Below are 17,606 nucleotides of genomic sequence, written 5' to 3'. Positions count from 1 at the left end.
AGACTTGAGTGAGTATTAGCCACAGTTACTGACAGAGACTCGAGTGAGTATTAGCCACAGTTACTGACAGAGACTCGAGTGAGTATTAGCCACAGTTACTGACAGAGACTCGAGTCAGTATTAGCCACAGTTACTGACAGAGACTCGAGTGAGTATTAGCCACAGTTACTGACAGAGACTCGAGTGAGTATTAGCCACAGTTACTGACAGAGACTCGAGTCAGTATTAGCCACAGTTACTGACAGAGACTCGAGTGAGTATTAGCCACATTTACTGACAGAGACTCGAGTGAGTATTAGGCACAGTTACTGACAGAGACTCGAGTAAGTATTAGGCACAGTTACAGACAGAGACTCGAGTGAGTATTAGCCACAGTTACTGACAGAGACTCGAGTGAGTATTAGCCACAGTTACTGACAGAGACTCAAGTGAGTATTAGCCACAGTTACTGACAGAGACTCAAGTGAGTATTAGCCACAGTTACTGACAGACTCGAGTGAGTATTAGCCACAGTTACTGTCAGACTCGAGTGAGTATTAGCCACAGTTACTGACAGAGACTCAAGTGAGTATTAGCCACAGTTACCAGTTACTTACAGAGACTCGAGTGAGTATTAGCCACAGTTACTGACAGAGACTCGAGTGAGTTTTAGCCAGTTACTGACAGAGACTCAAGTGAGTATTAGCCAGTTACTGACAGAGACTCGAGTGAGTATTAGCGAGTGAGTATTAGCCACAGTTACTGACAAAGACTCGAGTGAGAATTAGCCAGTTACTGACAGAGACTCGAGTGAGTATTAGCCACAGTTACTGACAGAGACTCGAGTGAGTATTAGCCACAGTTACTGACAGAGACTCGAGTGAGTATTAGCCACAGTTACTGACAGAGACTCGAGTGAGTATTAGCGAGTGAGTATTAGCCACAGTTACTGACAGAGACTCGAGTGAGAATTAGCCAGTTACTGACAGAGACTCGAGTGAGTATTAGCGAGTGAGTATTAGCCACAGTTACTGACAGAGACTCGAGTGAGTATTAGCGAGTGAGTATTAGCCACAGTTACTGACAAAGACTCGAGTGAGAATTAGCCAGTTACTGACAGAGACTCGAGTGAGTATTAGCGAGTGAGTATTAGCCACAGTTACTGACAGAGACTCGAGTGAGTATTAGCCACAGTTACTGACAGAGACTCGAGTGAGTATTAGCCACAGTTACTGACAGAGACTCGAGTGAGTATTAGCGAGTGAGTATTAGCCACAGTTACTGACAGAGACTCGAGTGAGTATTAGCGAGTGAGTATTAGCCACAGTTACTGACAAAGACTCGAGTGAGAATTAGCCACAGTTACTGACAGAGACTCGAGTGAGTATTAGCCACAGTTACTGACAGAGACTCGAGTGAGTATTAGCGAGTGAGTATTAGCCACAGTTACTGACAGAGACTCGAGTGAGTATTAGCCACAGTTACTGACAGAGACTCGAGTGAGTATTAGCCACAGTTACTGACAGAGACTCGAGTGAGTATTAGCCACAGTTACTGACAGAGACTCGAGTGAGTATTAGCCACATTTACTGACAGAGACTCGAGTGAGTATTAGCCACAGTTACTGACGGAGACTCGAGTGAGTATTAGCCACAGTTACTGACGGAGACTCGAGTGAGTATTAGCCACAGTTACTGACGGAGACTCGAGTGAGTATTAGCCACAGTTACTGACGGAGACTCGAGTGAGTATTAGCCACAGTTACTGACAGAGACTCGAGTGAGTATTAGGCATAGTTACTGACAGAGACTCGAGTGAGTATTAGCCACAGTTACTGACAGAGACTCGAGTGAGTATTAGCCACAGTTACTGACAGAGACTCGAGTGAGTATTAGCCACAGTTACTGACAGAGACTCGAGTGAGTATTAGCCACAGTTATTGACAGAGACTCGAGTGAGTATTAGCCACAGTTACTGACAGAGACTCAAGTGAGTATTAGCGAGTGAGTATTAGCCACAGTTACTGACAGAGACTCGAGTGAGTATTAGCCACAGTTACTGACAGAGACTCGAGTGAGTATTAGGCACAGTTACTGACAGAGACTCGAGTGAGTATTAGCCACAGTTACTGACAGAGACTCGAGTGAGTATTAGCCACAGTTACTGACAGAGACTCGAGTGAGTATTAGCCACAGTTACTGACAGAGACTCGAGTGAGTATTAGGCACAGTTACAGACAGAGACTCGAGTGAGTATTAGCCACATTTACTGACAGAGACTCGAGTGAGTATTAGCCACAGTTACAGACAGAGACTCGAGTGAGTATTAGCCACAGTTACTGACGGAGACTCGAGTGAGTATTAGCCACAGTTACTGACAGAGACTCGAGTGAGTATTAGCCACAGTTACTGACGGAGACTCGAGTGAGTATTAGCCACAGTTACTGACGGAGACTCGAGTGAGTATTAGCCACAGTTACTGACGGAGACTCGAGTGAGTATTAGCCACAGTTACTGACAGAGACTCGAGTGAGTATTAGGCACAGTTACTGACAGAGACTCGAGTGAGTATTAGCCACAGTTACTGACAGAGACTCGAGTGAGTATTAGCCACAGTTACTGACAGAGACTCGAGTGAGTATTAGCCACAGTTATTGACAGAGACTCGAGTGAGTATTAGCCACAGTTACTGACAGAGACTCAAGTGAGTATTAGCGAGTGAGTATTAGCCACAGTTACTGACAGAGACTCGAGTGAGTATTAGCCACAGTTACTGACAGAGACTCGAGTGAGTATTAGGCACAGTTACTGACAGAGACTCGAGTGAGTATTAGCCACAGTTACTGACAGAGACTCGAGTGAGTATTAGCCACAGTTACTGACAGAGACTCGAGTGAGTATTAGCCACAGTTACTGACAGAGACTCGAGTGAGTATTAGCCACAGTTACTGACAGAGACTCGAGTGAGTATTAGCCACAGTTACTGACAGAGACTCGAGTGAGTATTAGGCACAGTTACTGACAGAGACTCGAGTGAGTATTAGCCACAGTTACTGACAGAGACTCGAGTGAGTATTAGCCACAGTTACTGACAGAGACTCGAGTGAGTATTAGCCACAGTTACTGACAGAGACTCGAGTGAGTATTAGCCACAGTTACTGACGGAGACTCGAGTGAGTATTAGCCACAGTTACTGACGGAGACTCGAGTGAGTATTAGCCACAGTTACTGACAGAGACTCGAGTGAGTATTAGCCACAGTTACTGACAGAGACTCGAGTGAGTATTAGCCACAGTTACTGACAGAGACTCGAGTGAGTATTAGCCACAGTTACTGACGGAGACTCGAGTGAGTATTAGCGAGTGAGTATTAGCCACAGTTACTGACAGATTTAGTTGTTTGTGTGTTTTAGTTTGTGTGTTCACAGGGAGTGTGTGTGTTTGTGTGTGTGTGTGTGTGTGTGTGTGTGTGTGTGTGTGTGTGTGTGTGTGTGTGTGTGTGTGTCCACCAGCGCTCCTGTACGGACTGAAGGTTCCCCGCTGGGACTTCCAGACGGGCCGGCAGCTGCGCACAAGTCCACTCTACGACCGGCTCGACACACAGGGAGCGCGCTGGATGGAGAAGCACGGCTTCGAGCGAGCCAAGTACTTCGTTCCTGCTGGGAAGGGTGAGAACCGGCGATGACCACGATGTGTTCCCAGTTTAGGTTATTTTCTGTCACTATCGGTTCAGAATGATGGGTTTGATTCTACAAACCCTGTCAAATGTTTGGACACACATACTTATAGATGCACTTTTATGGACACAAACAGCCATTCACTGCCATTATAAAGCTTGGAAGAGCCAGGACATTTTTTAATATAACTCTGATTGTATTCGTCTGAAAGAAGAATGTCATATACACCTAGGATGGCTTCAGGATGAGTAAATCATGGGCTAATTTTCATTTTTGGTTGAACTATCCCTTTATGATTACTATTTTGTGCGTTTTAGATGGAAAATGTTATTATGGATTGACCAGAATTTTTTTAGTACTCTATTACATTTGAGCCTCTTCAGTAAGACAAAGTGTTTTACTTATTGTCCAAACTTTTAACCAGCTGTGTACTTTATCAATATTTAACAGATTAGCGTGGATACAGCTTAGCAGATGAATGATCAGCACCCTTTACCACTTTAAGATATTAAAGCAAATGTCCAGCTGTGATATTTCAGTGTCACTAGCGTCCCTGTCTCACAAGTGTTGTTCTCGAATCCTCACAGATTTACTGGCGCTGGATCAAAGTAAGACCTTCTACAAGCCCGACTGGTTTGATATCGTGGGAGCAGAGGTGAAGTGCTGCAAGGAGGCGGTGTGTGTCATCGACATGTCCTCCTTCACCAAGTTTGAGCTCACAGTGAGTCCGTTCATCCCTTCTCCGTCATTCCAGTATGGAAGAAAAAAGTAAAAATAGGCAAGGTAAAAGTTTGACTTTTTATCTCACAATTCTGAGAGGAAAAAATCTGAATTGTGAGTTAAAAAGTTGCAATGACCTTTTTTATTTTTTTACTCTGTGGCTTCCATATATCACCTTCATCAGTCTTCAGATGTCTTGTGTGTGTGTGTGTGTGTGTGTGTGTGTGTGTGTGTGTGTGTGTGTGTGTGTGTGTGTGTGTGTGTGTGTGTGTGTGTGTGTGTGTGTGTGTGTGTGTGTGTGTGTGTGTGTGTGTGTGTGTGTGTGTGTTTCAGTCTGCGGGCGATCAGGCCCTAGTTCTGCTCCAGCGCCTGTGTGCTAATGACCTGGACGTACCGGTCGGACACATCGTCCACACAGGGATGCTGAACGAGAGAGGCGGCTACGAGAACGACTGCAGCGTGGTGCGCCTCAGCAAAAACAGGTTCGCAAACAGGGACACTTTCCATAAAGCAGGGCTTTTTGACATGCAGGTTCATGTATTAAAGTACAAAACATTCATATTATATGGCATTAACCAACTAACCAGGACAGCAGATCCACCTGCGTATGCGAAAGTCTCCAAACCAGACTCTAGATCCAGATCAGTTCATTATTATTGACATCATCCGGTTCTGTCTCCAGTTTCTTCATCATTTCTCCCACGGATCAGCAAGTTCACTGCTGGTCTTGGATTAAGAAGCACATGCCCAACGATCCGCAGCTCCACCTGGAGGACGTCAGCTGGAAGTACACCGGTGAGAAATAATACATCTTTACCAACTGAAGTTACATTGTGTTTTAAATCAGGAAAACATTCCATTAAAGCTAAGCTAGTTTTTCTTTTTATTATTTTTAAGAATCATGACAGCCATTTCAGTGATTTCTCAGCACAGTGTTGAAAATCTGGGAATTGTTTGGTCTGAATCTGTCGTGATGTGATGTGGGAAAGTCGCTCATTTCAATAGACTAGCCTTATAAGTGAAGTGGAGAGTAAATGTCAGAAATGAAATGGCCTTTATGGCCTGGGCTTGTGTGTAGTAGTAATCGTGCAGTAATCGGTGTCATGTGATCTGTAGCTCTGAATCTGATTGGCCCGCGAGCCATGGACGTGTTGTCTGAGCTGTCGTACGTGTCCATGACCCCGGAGCACTTCCCCTCGCTCTTCTGTAAGGTGAGGAAAGCCCTTCTGCTGAAAGATCCCTCTTACATTCATGTCTAATAGTAGTCATAACTAATGAGCAACATTTTCAACACAATATATTGTAAAACAAAACAAAAAAAAAAACGTCTGAGGAATCATGCGTTGTTAAAACAAATAAATTTCGTTCAGAGAAGAGCTTATGCTCAGAAAGGGCCCGAACACATCGAACTGCTCTTCAGAGATGAGGAAGTATCTAGCGATCGTCATGCCTAACTATTGTAACGGTATTTATTTCAAACCAAATGGTTTCATTGATTCAATGGAAGACGATGTGTTTTCTGTTAGTGACATGGCCTGTAATCGCCGGGCCAACCCTAACGCTGAGGAGCGGAGCCGTTATTAATCATTAATCACCAACACAATGTTCCTCAGACAGCTTTACTCCTCTGCAGCTGTAATGGGCTGATGATCATGATCACTGCGTCCCAGTTCAGATCCCTCGAGGGACGGGGGAGTCGATGTTAAATGGGACGGTCCCTCCTACGAGAACTGTTCTTGTTGCCTAGCAACAGCTGCCGTTGACGAGCGCAGTAACACTTGTACTTTTTTTACACTGTCTAAAAACAAAACCGGGTTCACAGCCTTTCTTAATATGATCACATTGGTTATGCTTTATTTGAATGTGTCCTTGTTGCAGTGTAATTAAACACTGAAGTACTGAGTAATTTTAATTAGTAACGTGTAACAAGGACACTGTAAAATAAAGTGTTACGGCGTCACCGGTGCACAATGCATCTTGGGATCATCTGGTAAAGGATCCTCTCGCTCTATCCTGAGGCGTTTGTAGAAGTTTTGGAAATGCAACAGTGTTTGATGCGTGTTTGAGCGCTGACTCTTGAGTTTTCTCACTCCTGATTGTGTCTTGCAGGAAATGAGTGTGGGATACGCCAACGGCATCAGAGTCATGAGCATGACACACACCGGAGAGCCCGGCTTCATGCTGTATATTCCCATAGAGGTGAGACACACTGACCACTGCAGACTTCAGTGAAATCAACATCTACTGATAAACAGCTGATCATTAAAACCATATTCATGGTACAAACATTAGCTGTGTTTTCATGGACACTAGTAATCCGATAATCAGACCAGTAGCACAATCGGAATAAAAAGGTAACATGTAACCATATCAGTCGGAATGAATTGGCCAGATCTGATTAAAATTTCATTCGAATTGTTATTCAAATATTTTTTTATTGGGTTTTGAATTGTAAACACTTATAAAACAATTAACAAGTCCCCATACAGCAACCCCAACATACACAATAATAAATGACAATAACCATAAAAAAAATAAAATAAAATAAAAGATAAATAGATAAACTGACATGTTACAAAGTTACAGAGCCTGTGAATCAATTATGTCCCAGTGTTTCCAGCAAGAAATTGTAAGTTAAAATAATCCAGAAATGGCTGCCAGACCGTATAAAACCTCTGGGTTGAACCCCTGATCGTGTGTTTCAACTTCTCATGTTTCAAGTGTGCCATTACATCCTCAACCCAGCGCCTGTGTGTGGGAGGCATATCTGACTTCCAATTGCGCAAAATAAGACGTCTGGCCAATAGAGATGAAAACACAATGGCGTCTGATTGTGCACCAGATGTTGCCATCCCAGCAGGGGTCACACCAAATATTGCGATTTCGGGAGCAGGGCTTATCTCTCTGTCACAAATGTAAGAAAAAGTGTCAAAAATTAAAGACCAAAACTGTATTAACTTTGGGCAAGCCCAAAATTTCATTCGAATTGTAAGGGGTGGTTTATTCCTTTTGTAATCCGATCGAGAGGACATGTCAACAATCGGATTGAAAACCGAAACTGAAAGGACTGCGCATGTGCAATGCTGTTGAAATAGCGTAATGACGTGTGACGCCCTGAACGAGCTGTTCACCCTGTTGAATAAAGTGTCATAAATGAGTGTCCCGTCATTCTGTAATTCTCTTAGCACTCATCGTCTGTGAAGTGGAGCAGGACAGTCCTCGCCTCAGACTCATCCACAGAACACACAGTTTTGGGCACGGACAGGGGCTTTCCTGATGATAGTTACAAGCAGCACGGCTCAACGGTTCAGTGCTCGTCGGCGCCAAGCGGCAACATTCTAATCTGAAAAATGAAGCATACCCGGAAGTGCGAAAAACTGCAATACATCGAAAATCCGCTAGAGGGAGGTCCCAAAAGGGAGCAAATGTCCATAGCCCCCATGTTAAAATGTCCGTTGTCAAAGCATAAATTCATGTTTTTACAGGTTGGTCCCATGGACTTTTATTGTATTTTTCGATAGGTTCCGAGTGCCTGACAACTGTGAGGGGGGTGCATTTTTTTCTAACTCGTTAGTTTAGATCGTATTTAGATATAAAATGTATGACAAATAAGGGCGTGGTTAACTTTGATTGACAGCTTGATTGACAGCTGATAACGAGCATAGGCTGCGCCAAGGAGAATGACAACATAAGAAGCGCCATTTTTTAATTTTCAGTTGAAATATAATACTACTGTTTCTGTATCATGAAATGTAGTTTTAAGAGTTTTTCAGGTGAGAATGTAGTTGTTTGAAGCTCAAATCTGTGGGTTTATTAGTTAAATAAAGATTTATGAAAATTGTATCCAGTTGTGAGATCCAGCGATGACCGGGCGCTCGGCGCTCATGTACCCGTCTGGAACAGCCTTTCCTCGGCTAGTTGTCCTGATGTTTGCCGCTGACTCTGGCGTCTCTGTAGTGGTTAAACATGAGATATAACTCGTCTTGTGTGTATCTAACGGGCGATCTCTGGGCTCGTGAATCTATAATGTGTTCCCTGGCCAATCGTTTTGGCTGAGGGCTAAGTGAAGTTTCATAACTTTATAAGCTATTTAACTTTACCGTTGTATGGTTAGACTAGAGCGCTGACTTTGTATGTTTGACTGAATTGTTTGCTTTATTTGTATAGCTTCTTATACATTTTACTTATACTTTTATAATAGCTAATATTGATAAAACTGAAATTTAACAAAAAGAGACTGGGTTGAGTTTTGTCATTTTAAATTTTAATACAATGAAGATGATCTGTAATGTTGTTTACTGCAACATCTGTTGTTTAGTACAAATGCACATATTGCCTGGACCATATTAAAATGTTTAATATTTTTATATTATGTTTAAACGAAAAGAGGCAGGGTTGTGTTTTATATTTCGTTTTGTTATAAATAGGCTAATGTTATATGCAGTGAATATAATCAATACGCGTTGCCTGAACCACATTTGTGTGGCTATAATGTTTAAGATTTCTTTAAATTAAAACGAAAAGAGTTAGTGTGGTGTTTTATAACATATTTCGTTTTATTGTTGCCTAAAATATACACACAGAGATAACCGGAGTAGCAGAGCGAACTGAGAGACGCACGCTGTTCTGTACATGGAATAACCGGACTCGCGTCCTCGGGAGTCATTCTCCTGAGTCGGACTTGGCAATTAAGTCCGAACTTTGCGTACTTGCTATCGAGAAACGCCTAATGTCGGCGCTTGGCTTCTTGTGACATCGCCGAGAAGCAAGAACAAGATCTGCTGTATGTCATCCATTGTTGTTTATGTTGCTTTCTTCACACGAAAATGACATCGTTCCAGTCTCACACAAAGCCCGCCCTTTTACCCATATATGGATTGGCCAGATGGTGGGCGGGGTTAGGATTTCCCGAGATTTTCCAAGATAGCGCCGCCCATACCCCCCATAAACAGCTTCAAACCCGTTCTTCAGAAAGTCTATTGGTGACGTCACAGACGCTTTGTCCATATTTTTTACAGTCTATGGTCGGCGCATAATTAGAACCCAAAATAGATAAATATTAAGTCTGCTTTTTAAAACAAAGAAAAGAGGATAGTTAGTGTGCAACAACAGCGGGAAACTCTGTATATTCATGCCATGTGCGCATGTCAAAAGATAAAATCCGATCAGAAGCTTTTGTGACAAACACGCAACCCGATCACTTTTTTAGCTTTCATGTAAACACTACGTTCGGATTCATCAGTCAGAATGAATTCATTCAGATTGAAGCAAAAAGTGTCCATGTAAACGAAGCTACTGACTGTATTATAAGGAGCCGTTCACATGGGATGGGTATCGAGACGTGTTTCTAAACGTTCAGCTCAGTGTCATTTTAAACGCGGCACACATCGTGCACAGATCTGTGTGAACGGCACGAATCTCTGTGACCCAGCGTTCTGTTCAAAGCTCTGAGATCTTGCTCTCCTGTTCCCAGTATGCACTGCATGTGTACAACGAGGTGATGTCAGTGGGGCAGAAGTACGGCATCCGTAACGCGGGTTACTACGCTTTACGCAGTCTGCGCATCGAGAAGTTCTTCGCCTTCTGGGGCCAGGACCTGGACTCCTTCACCACACCGCTCGAGTGCGGCCGCGAGTTCAGGGTCAAGTTTGACAAGGTGAGTTTCTGGCACTCTTGAGTTCAGCTCTTTCACATTAGACCTGTTCGCAACCTCTCACAGATACCCAGAATGCCCTGAGCAACATGCGAAACAGCCCTCAGAACAGCTTAGCGACTACAACATCCCAGCATGCTGTTCTTAAACCACACGTCTAGCTTATGGTCACTGTTCTGTATGGTAAATTTTTGCTACATTTCAGTTCTGGACGTTTACACTGCAAGAGATATTAATATTGTTGACCAGTTTACACATGATGGTTGGTAATCCAGAGCTCGATAGTGTTGGGGTTTATTCAGCTCAACGCCTCAGAAACACACACCACAGACACACACACCACAAAAACACACACCACAGAACCGATGAAGTGCATTCTGCTGGACAGCGCTGATAAACCCTTGTGTCGAGCTGAAAATCATTATCTAATTTGCTGTTTCAGTTCAAAAATGGCTGGTAAATCACCTATTATTATCATTATGACGTTTTATTATATTATTGTATTCAACTCATTTTCTTTCAGTTAACACAAGTGTTGTATTTCTTTTTGGATCTGATTGATCTGAGTTGATGCTCCTCACCTTATTCACCTAAAAAACAGAGGGTTCATTCTCTGAATAATGCTTTTGGACTGTATTTTTATACATAACAAACTAACTTTAAATATCAGATTTACACTTTACACATTTTGTGGTACGTTTCACAGAAAACAGCATAACATAGATAAGGAAAACAAAAAAGAAAATCAAATATGAAAGAGAAGGACCAGACAAGACGAAACTCAAATTGATAATTTACTCAAATATTGAAAATCCTGTCATCATACTCACAATCATGTTGGTTTAAACCCATAAGTCTTAAATTCATCTTTAGACACAAATAAAGACATTTTTTAATATTCAATCATCATTTCTGTCCATTTATTGAAAGACATAAAAGTAATCCGTATGATTCAGGCTGTTTCGAAAGCTCAAATGTGCGCGCAAGCGCGAGAACCAGTGAGTTTTGTTCTTGCGCGTGACACACACGTTGGAGCTTCCGTTAAGATGTGTTTTATGTGTTTTATATGTGAAAAAACGGCAACATTTTAATTTGTTTATCATATAAAGCCGACGATCGCGTCTCGTTAGAAGACTTGGACTGAACCTGCTCGCTCCGTGCAACGCTTAAGGTGAAGTTTTACAAACCTTGTGTAACACTTAAAACAATGGCAGTTAAGGGGCTTTATGCAACACTTATCGTTTTTTAAGAGATTACTTAAGGGAAAAACAGATACTTAAGGGAAATTGACGTTTCACCTAAAGAAACCCCTAAGTAACACTTAACGGTTGTATTTTAAGGGAAACCTAAGGGAGTTTCAAATAACAAGGGCAAATAACACTTGTACTTTATGTAACCTGGCACTGACCTCTGAAACGACCCTCATAATGTGTGTGTTCTTATATCTTAACTGTTCCTCACACACTGATCTCTCTCTCCTGAAGGACACATGGTTCCTCACACACTGATCTCTCTCTCCTATAGGACACATGGTTCCTCACACACTGATCTCTCTCTCCTCTAGGACACATGGTTCCTCACACACTGATCTCTCTCCTATAGGACACATGGTTCCTCACACACTGATCTCTCTTTCCTGTAGGACACATGGTTCCTCACACACTGATCTCTCTCTCCTGTAGGACACAGGGTTCCTCACACACTGATCTCTCTCTCCTGTAGGACACAGGGTTCCTCACACACTGATCTCTCTCTCCTGTAGGACACATGATTCCTCACACACTGATCTCTCTCCTGTAGGACACATGGTTCCTCACACACTGATCTCTCTCCTATAGGACACATGGTTCCTCACACACTGATCTCTCTCCTATAGGACACAGGGTTCCTCACACACTGATCTCTCTCCTGTAGGACACATGGTTCCTCACACACTGATCTCTCTCTCCTGTAGGACACAGGGTTCCTCACACACTGATCTCTCTCCTGTAGGACACATGGTTCCTCACACACTGATCTCTCTCTCCTGTAGGACACAGGGTTCCTCACACACTGATCTCTCTCTCATGTAGGACACATGGTTCCTCACACACTGATCTCTCTCTCCTGTAGGACACAGGGTTCCTCACACACTGATCTCTCTCCTGTAGGACACATGATTCCTCACACACTGATCTCTCTCTCCTGTAGGACAGAGGGTTCCTCACACACTGATCTCTCTCCTGTAGGACACAGGGTTCCTCACACACTGATCTCTCTCTCCTGTAGGACACATGGTTCCTCACACACTGATCTCTCTCTCCTGTAGGACACAGGGTTCCTCACACACTGATCTCTCTCCTGTAGGACACATGGTTCCTCACACACTGATCTCTCTCCTATAGGACACATGGTTCCTCACACACTGATCTCTCTCCTATAGGACACATGGTTCTTCACACACTGATCTCTCTCCTGAAGGACACATGGTTCTTCACACACTGATCTCTCTCCTATAGGACACATGGTTCCTCACACACTGATCTCTCTCCTGTAGGACACAGGGTTCCTCACACACTGATCTCTCTCTCCTATAGGACACATGGTTCTTCACACACTGATCTCTCTCCTGAAGGACACAGGGTTCCTCACACACTGATCTCTCTCTGCTGTAGGACACATGGTTCCTCACACACTGATCTCTCTCTGCTGTAGGACACAGGGTTCCTCACACACTGATCTCTCTCCTGTAGGACACAGGGTTCCTCACACACTGATCTCTCTCCTGAAGGACACAGGGTTCGTCACACACTCATCTCTCTCTCCTGTAGGACACATGGTTCCTCACACACTGATCTCTCTCCTGTAGGACACAGGGTTCCTCACACACTGATCTCTCTCCTGTAGGACACAGGGTTCCTCACACACTGATCTCTCTCTCCTGTAGGACACATGGTTCCTCACACACTGATCTCTCTCCTGAAGGACACATGGTTCCTCACACACTGATCTCTCTCTGCTGTAGGACACAGGGTTCCTCACACACTGATCTCTCTCCTGTAGGACACATGGTTCCTCACACACTGATCTCTCTCTCCTATAGGACACATGGTTCCTCACACACTGATCTCTCTCTCCTATAGGACACATGGTTCCTCACACACTGATCTCTCTCCTGTAGGACACAGGGTTCCTCACACACTGATCTCTCTCTCCTGTAGGACACAGGGTTCCTCACACACTGATCTCTCTCCTGTAGGACACATGGTTCCTCACACACTGATCTCTCTCCTGTAGGACACATGGTTCCTCACACACTGATCTCTCTCCTGTAGGACACAGGGTTCCTCACACACTGATCTCTCTCTCCTGTAGGACACATGGTTCCTCACAAACTGATCTCTCTCCTGTAGGACACAGGGTTCCTCACACACTGATCTCTCTCCTGTAGGACACAGGGTTCCTCACACACTGATCTCTCTCCTGAAGGACACAGGGTTCCTCACACACTGATCTCTCTCTCCTGTAGGACACAGGGTTCCTCACACACTGATCTCTCTCCTGTAGGACACATGGTTCCTCACACACTGATCTCTCTCCTGTAGGACACATGGTTCCTCACACACTGATCTCTCTCCTGTAGGACACATGGTTCCTCACACACTGATCTCTCTCCTGTAGGACACAGGGTTCCTCACACACTGATCTCTCTCTCCTGTAGGACACATGGTTCCTCACAAACTGATCTCTCTCCTGTAGGACACAGGGTTCCTCACACACTGATCTCTCTCCTGTAGGACACATGGTTCCTCACAAACTGATCTTTCTCCTGTAGGACACAGGGTTCCTCACACACTGATCTCTCTCCTGTAGGACACAGGGTTCCTCACACACTGATCTCTCTCCTGAAGGACACAGGGTTCCTCACACACTGATCTCTCTCCTGTAGGACACAGGGTTCCTCACACACTGATCTCTCTCTCCTCTAGGACACATGGTTCCTCACACACTGATCTCTCGCCTGTAGGACACAGGGTTCCTCACACACTGATCTCTCTCTCCTGTAGGACACATGGTTCCTCACAAACTGATCTCTCTCCTGTAGGACACAGGGTTCCTCACACACTGATCTCTCTCTCCTGTAGGACACATGGTTCCTCACACACTGATCTCTCTCCTGTAGGACACAGGGTTCCTCACACACTGATCTCTCTCTCCTGTAGGACACATGGTTCCTCACACACTGATCTCTCTCCTGTAGGACACAGGGTTCCTCACACACTGATCTCTCTCCTGAAGGACACAGGGTTCCTCACACACTGATCTCTCTCCTGTAGGACACATGGTTCCTCACACACTGATCTCTCTCCTGAAGGACACAGGGTTCCTCACACACTGATCTCTCTCCTGAAGGACACAGGGTTCGTCACACACTGATCTCTCTCCTGTAGGACACAGGGTTCCTCACACACTGATCTCTCTCTCCTGTAGGACACAGGGTTCCTCACACACTGATCTCTCTCCTGTAGGACACATGGTTCCTCACACACTGATCTCTCTCCTGTAGGACACAGGGTTCCTCACACACTGATCTCTCTCTCCTGTAGGACACATGGTTCCTCACAAACTGATCTCTCTCCTGTAGGACACAGGGTTCCTCACACACTGATCTCTCTCCTGTAGGACACAGGGTTCCTCACACACTGATCTCTCTCCTGAAGGACACAGGGTTCCTCACACACTGATCTCTCTCTCCTGTAGGACACAGGGTTCCTCACACACTGATCTCTCTCCTGTAGGACACATGGTTCCTCACACACTGATCTCTCTCCTGTAGGACACATGGTTCTTCACACACTGATCTCTCTCCTGAAGGACACATGGTTCTTCACACACTGATCTCTCTCCTATAGGACACATGGTTCCTCACACACTGATCTCTCTCTCCTGTAGGACACATGGTTCCTCACACACTGATCTCTCTCCTGTAGGACACAGGGTTCCTCACACACTGATCTCTCTCTCCTGTAGGACACATGGTTCCTCACAAACTGATCTCTCTCCTGTAGGACACAGGGTTCCTCACACACTGATCTCTCTCTCCTGTAGGACACATGGTTCCTCACACACTGATCTCTCTCCTGTAGGACACAGGGTTCCTCACACACTGATCTCTTTCTCCTGTAGGACACATGGTTCCTCACACACTGATCTCTCTCCTGTAGGACACAGGGTTCCTCACACACTGATCTCTCTCCTGAAGGACACAGGGTTCGTCACACACTGATCTCTCTCCTGTAGGACACAGGGTTCCTCACACACTGATCTCTCTCCTGAAGGACACAGGGTTCCTCACACACTGATCTCTCTCCTGTAGGACACAGGGTTCCTCACACACTGATCTCTCTCTCCTGTAGGACACATGGTTCCTCACACACTGATCTCTCTCCTGAAGGACACATGGTTCCTCACACACTGATCTCTCTCCTGTAGGACACAGGGTTCCTCACACACTGATCTCTCTCTCCTGTAGGACACATGGTTCCTCACACACTGATCTCTCTCCTGAAGGACACATGGTTCCTCACACACTGATCTCTCTCTCCTGTAGGACACAGGGTTCCTCACAAACTGATCTCTCTCCAGTAGGACACAGGGTTCCTCACACACTGATCTCTCTCCTGTAGGACACAGGGTTCCTCACACACTGATCTCTCTCTCCTGTAGGACACATGGTTCCTCACACACTGATCTCTCTCCTGAAGGACACATGGTTCCTCACACACTGATCTCTCTCCTGTAGGACACAGGGTTCCTCACACACTGATCTCTCTCTCCTGTAGGACACATGGTTCCTCACACACTGATCTCTCTCCTGAAGGACACATGGTTCCTCACACACTGATCTCTCTCTCCTGTAGGACACAGGGTTCCTCACACACTGATCTCTCTCCTGTAGGACACAGGGTTCCTCACACACTGATCTCTCTCTCCTGTAGGAAACAGGGTTCCTCACAAACTGATCTCTCTCCAGTAGGACACATGGTTCCTCACACACTGATCTCTCTCTCTCTCTCTCTATCTCCTGTAGGAAACAGGGTTCCTCACACACTGATCTCTCTCTCCTGTAGGACACAGGGTTCCTCACACATTGATCTCTCTCTCCTGTAGGACACAGGGTTCCTCACACATTGATCTCTCTCTCCTGTAGGACACAGGGTTCCTCACACACTGATCTCTCTCTGCTCTAGGACACAGGGTTCCTCACACACTGATCTCTCTCTCCTGTAGGAAACAGGTTTCCTCACACACTGATCTCTCTCCTGTAGGAAACATGGTTCCTCACACACTGATCTCTCTCCTGTAGGACACAGGGTTCCTCACACACTGATCTCTCTCTCTCCTGTAGGAAACAGGGTTCCTCACACACTGATCTCTCTCCTGTAGGACACAGGGTTCCTCGCACACTGATCTCTCTCCTGTAGGAAACAGGGTTCCTCGCACACTGATCTCTCTCCTGTAGGACACAGGGTTCCTCACACACTGATCTCTCTCCTGTAGGAAACAGGGTTCCTCACACACTGATCTCTCTCTGCTCTAGGACACAGGGTTCCTCACACATTGATCTCTCTCCTGTAGGACACAGGTTTCCTCACACACTGATCTCTCTCCTGTAGGACACAGGGTTACTCACACACGGATCTCTCTCTCCTGTAGGAAACAGGGTTCCTCACACACTGATCTCTCTCCTGTAGGACACATGGTTCCTCACACACTGATCTCTCTCTCCTGTAGGAAACAGGGTTCCTCACACACTGATCTCTCTCTCTTTCCTGTAGGAAACAGGGTTCCTCACACACTGATCTCTCTCTCTCTCTCCTGTAGGAAACAGGGTTCCTCACACACTGATCTCTCTCCTGTAGGACATATGGTTCCTCACACACTGATCTCTCTCTCCTGTAGGACACATGGTTCCTCACACACTGACCTCTCTCCTGAAGGACACAGGATTCCTCACACACTGATCTCTCTCCTGTAGGAAACAGGGTTCGTCACACACGGATCTCTCTCTCCTGTAGGAAACAGGGTTCCTCACACACTGATCTCTCTCCTGTAGGACACATGGTTCCTCACACACTGATCTCTCTCTCCTGTAGGAAACAGGGTTCCTCACACACTGATCTCTCTCTCTTTCCTGTAGGAAACAGGGTTCCTCACACACTGATCTCTCTCTCTCTCTCTCTCCTGTAGGAAACAGGGTTCCTCACACACTGATCTCTCTCCTGTAGGACATATGGTTCCTCACACACTGATCTCTCTCTCCTGTAGGACACATGGTTCCTCACACACTGATCTCTCTCCTGAAGGAAACAGGGTTCCTCACACACTGATCTCTCTTCTGTAGGACACATGGTTCCTCACACACTGATCTCTCTTCTGTAGGACACAGGGTTCCTCACACACTGATCTCTCTCCTGTAGGAAACAGGGTTCCTCACACACTGATCTCTCTTCTGTAGGACACATGGTTCCTCACACACTGATCTCTCTTCTGTAGGACACAGGGTTCCTCACACACTGATCTCTCTCCTTTAGGAAAC

General features: G+C 45.3%; 1 protein-coding gene across 3 annotated transcripts in view; it reads left to right on the top strand.

Moving 5' to 3' along the window:
- Window positions 1–17,606, top strand: part of pdpr (pyruvate dehydrogenase phosphatase regulatory subunit) — a 99,938-nt gene that overhangs the window by 68,405 nt on the left and 13,927 nt on the right. For all 3 annotated transcript variants that reach the window (XM_081372283.1, XM_081372285.1, XM_081372284.1), the window contains 7 exons: window positions 3,490–3,645; window positions 4,242–4,375; window positions 4,708–4,856; window positions 5,057–5,169; window positions 5,491–5,585; window positions 6,484–6,573; window positions 9,848–10,030. In XM_081372283.1, coding sequence (XP_081228409.1) covers window positions 3,490–3,645; window positions 4,242–4,375; window positions 4,708–4,856; window positions 5,057–5,169; window positions 5,491–5,585; window positions 6,484–6,573; window positions 9,848–10,030 — 920 coding nt within the window. The remainder of the gene's footprint in view (window positions 1–3,489; window positions 3,646–4,241; window positions 4,376–4,707; window positions 4,857–5,056; window positions 5,170–5,490; window positions 5,586–6,483; window positions 6,574–9,847; window positions 10,031–17,606) is intronic.

The sequence above is a fragment of the Scardinius erythrophthalmus genome (assembly GCF_964197995.2).
Source record: "Scardinius erythrophthalmus genome assembly, chromosome: 8".
Taxonomy (NCBI): domain Eukaryota; kingdom Metazoa; phylum Chordata; class Actinopteri; order Cypriniformes; family Leuciscidae; genus Scardinius; species Scardinius erythrophthalmus.
The sequence above is the reverse complement of the archived record's forward strand: the minus strand, read 5'-3'. Positions and strand labels throughout refer to the sequence as shown.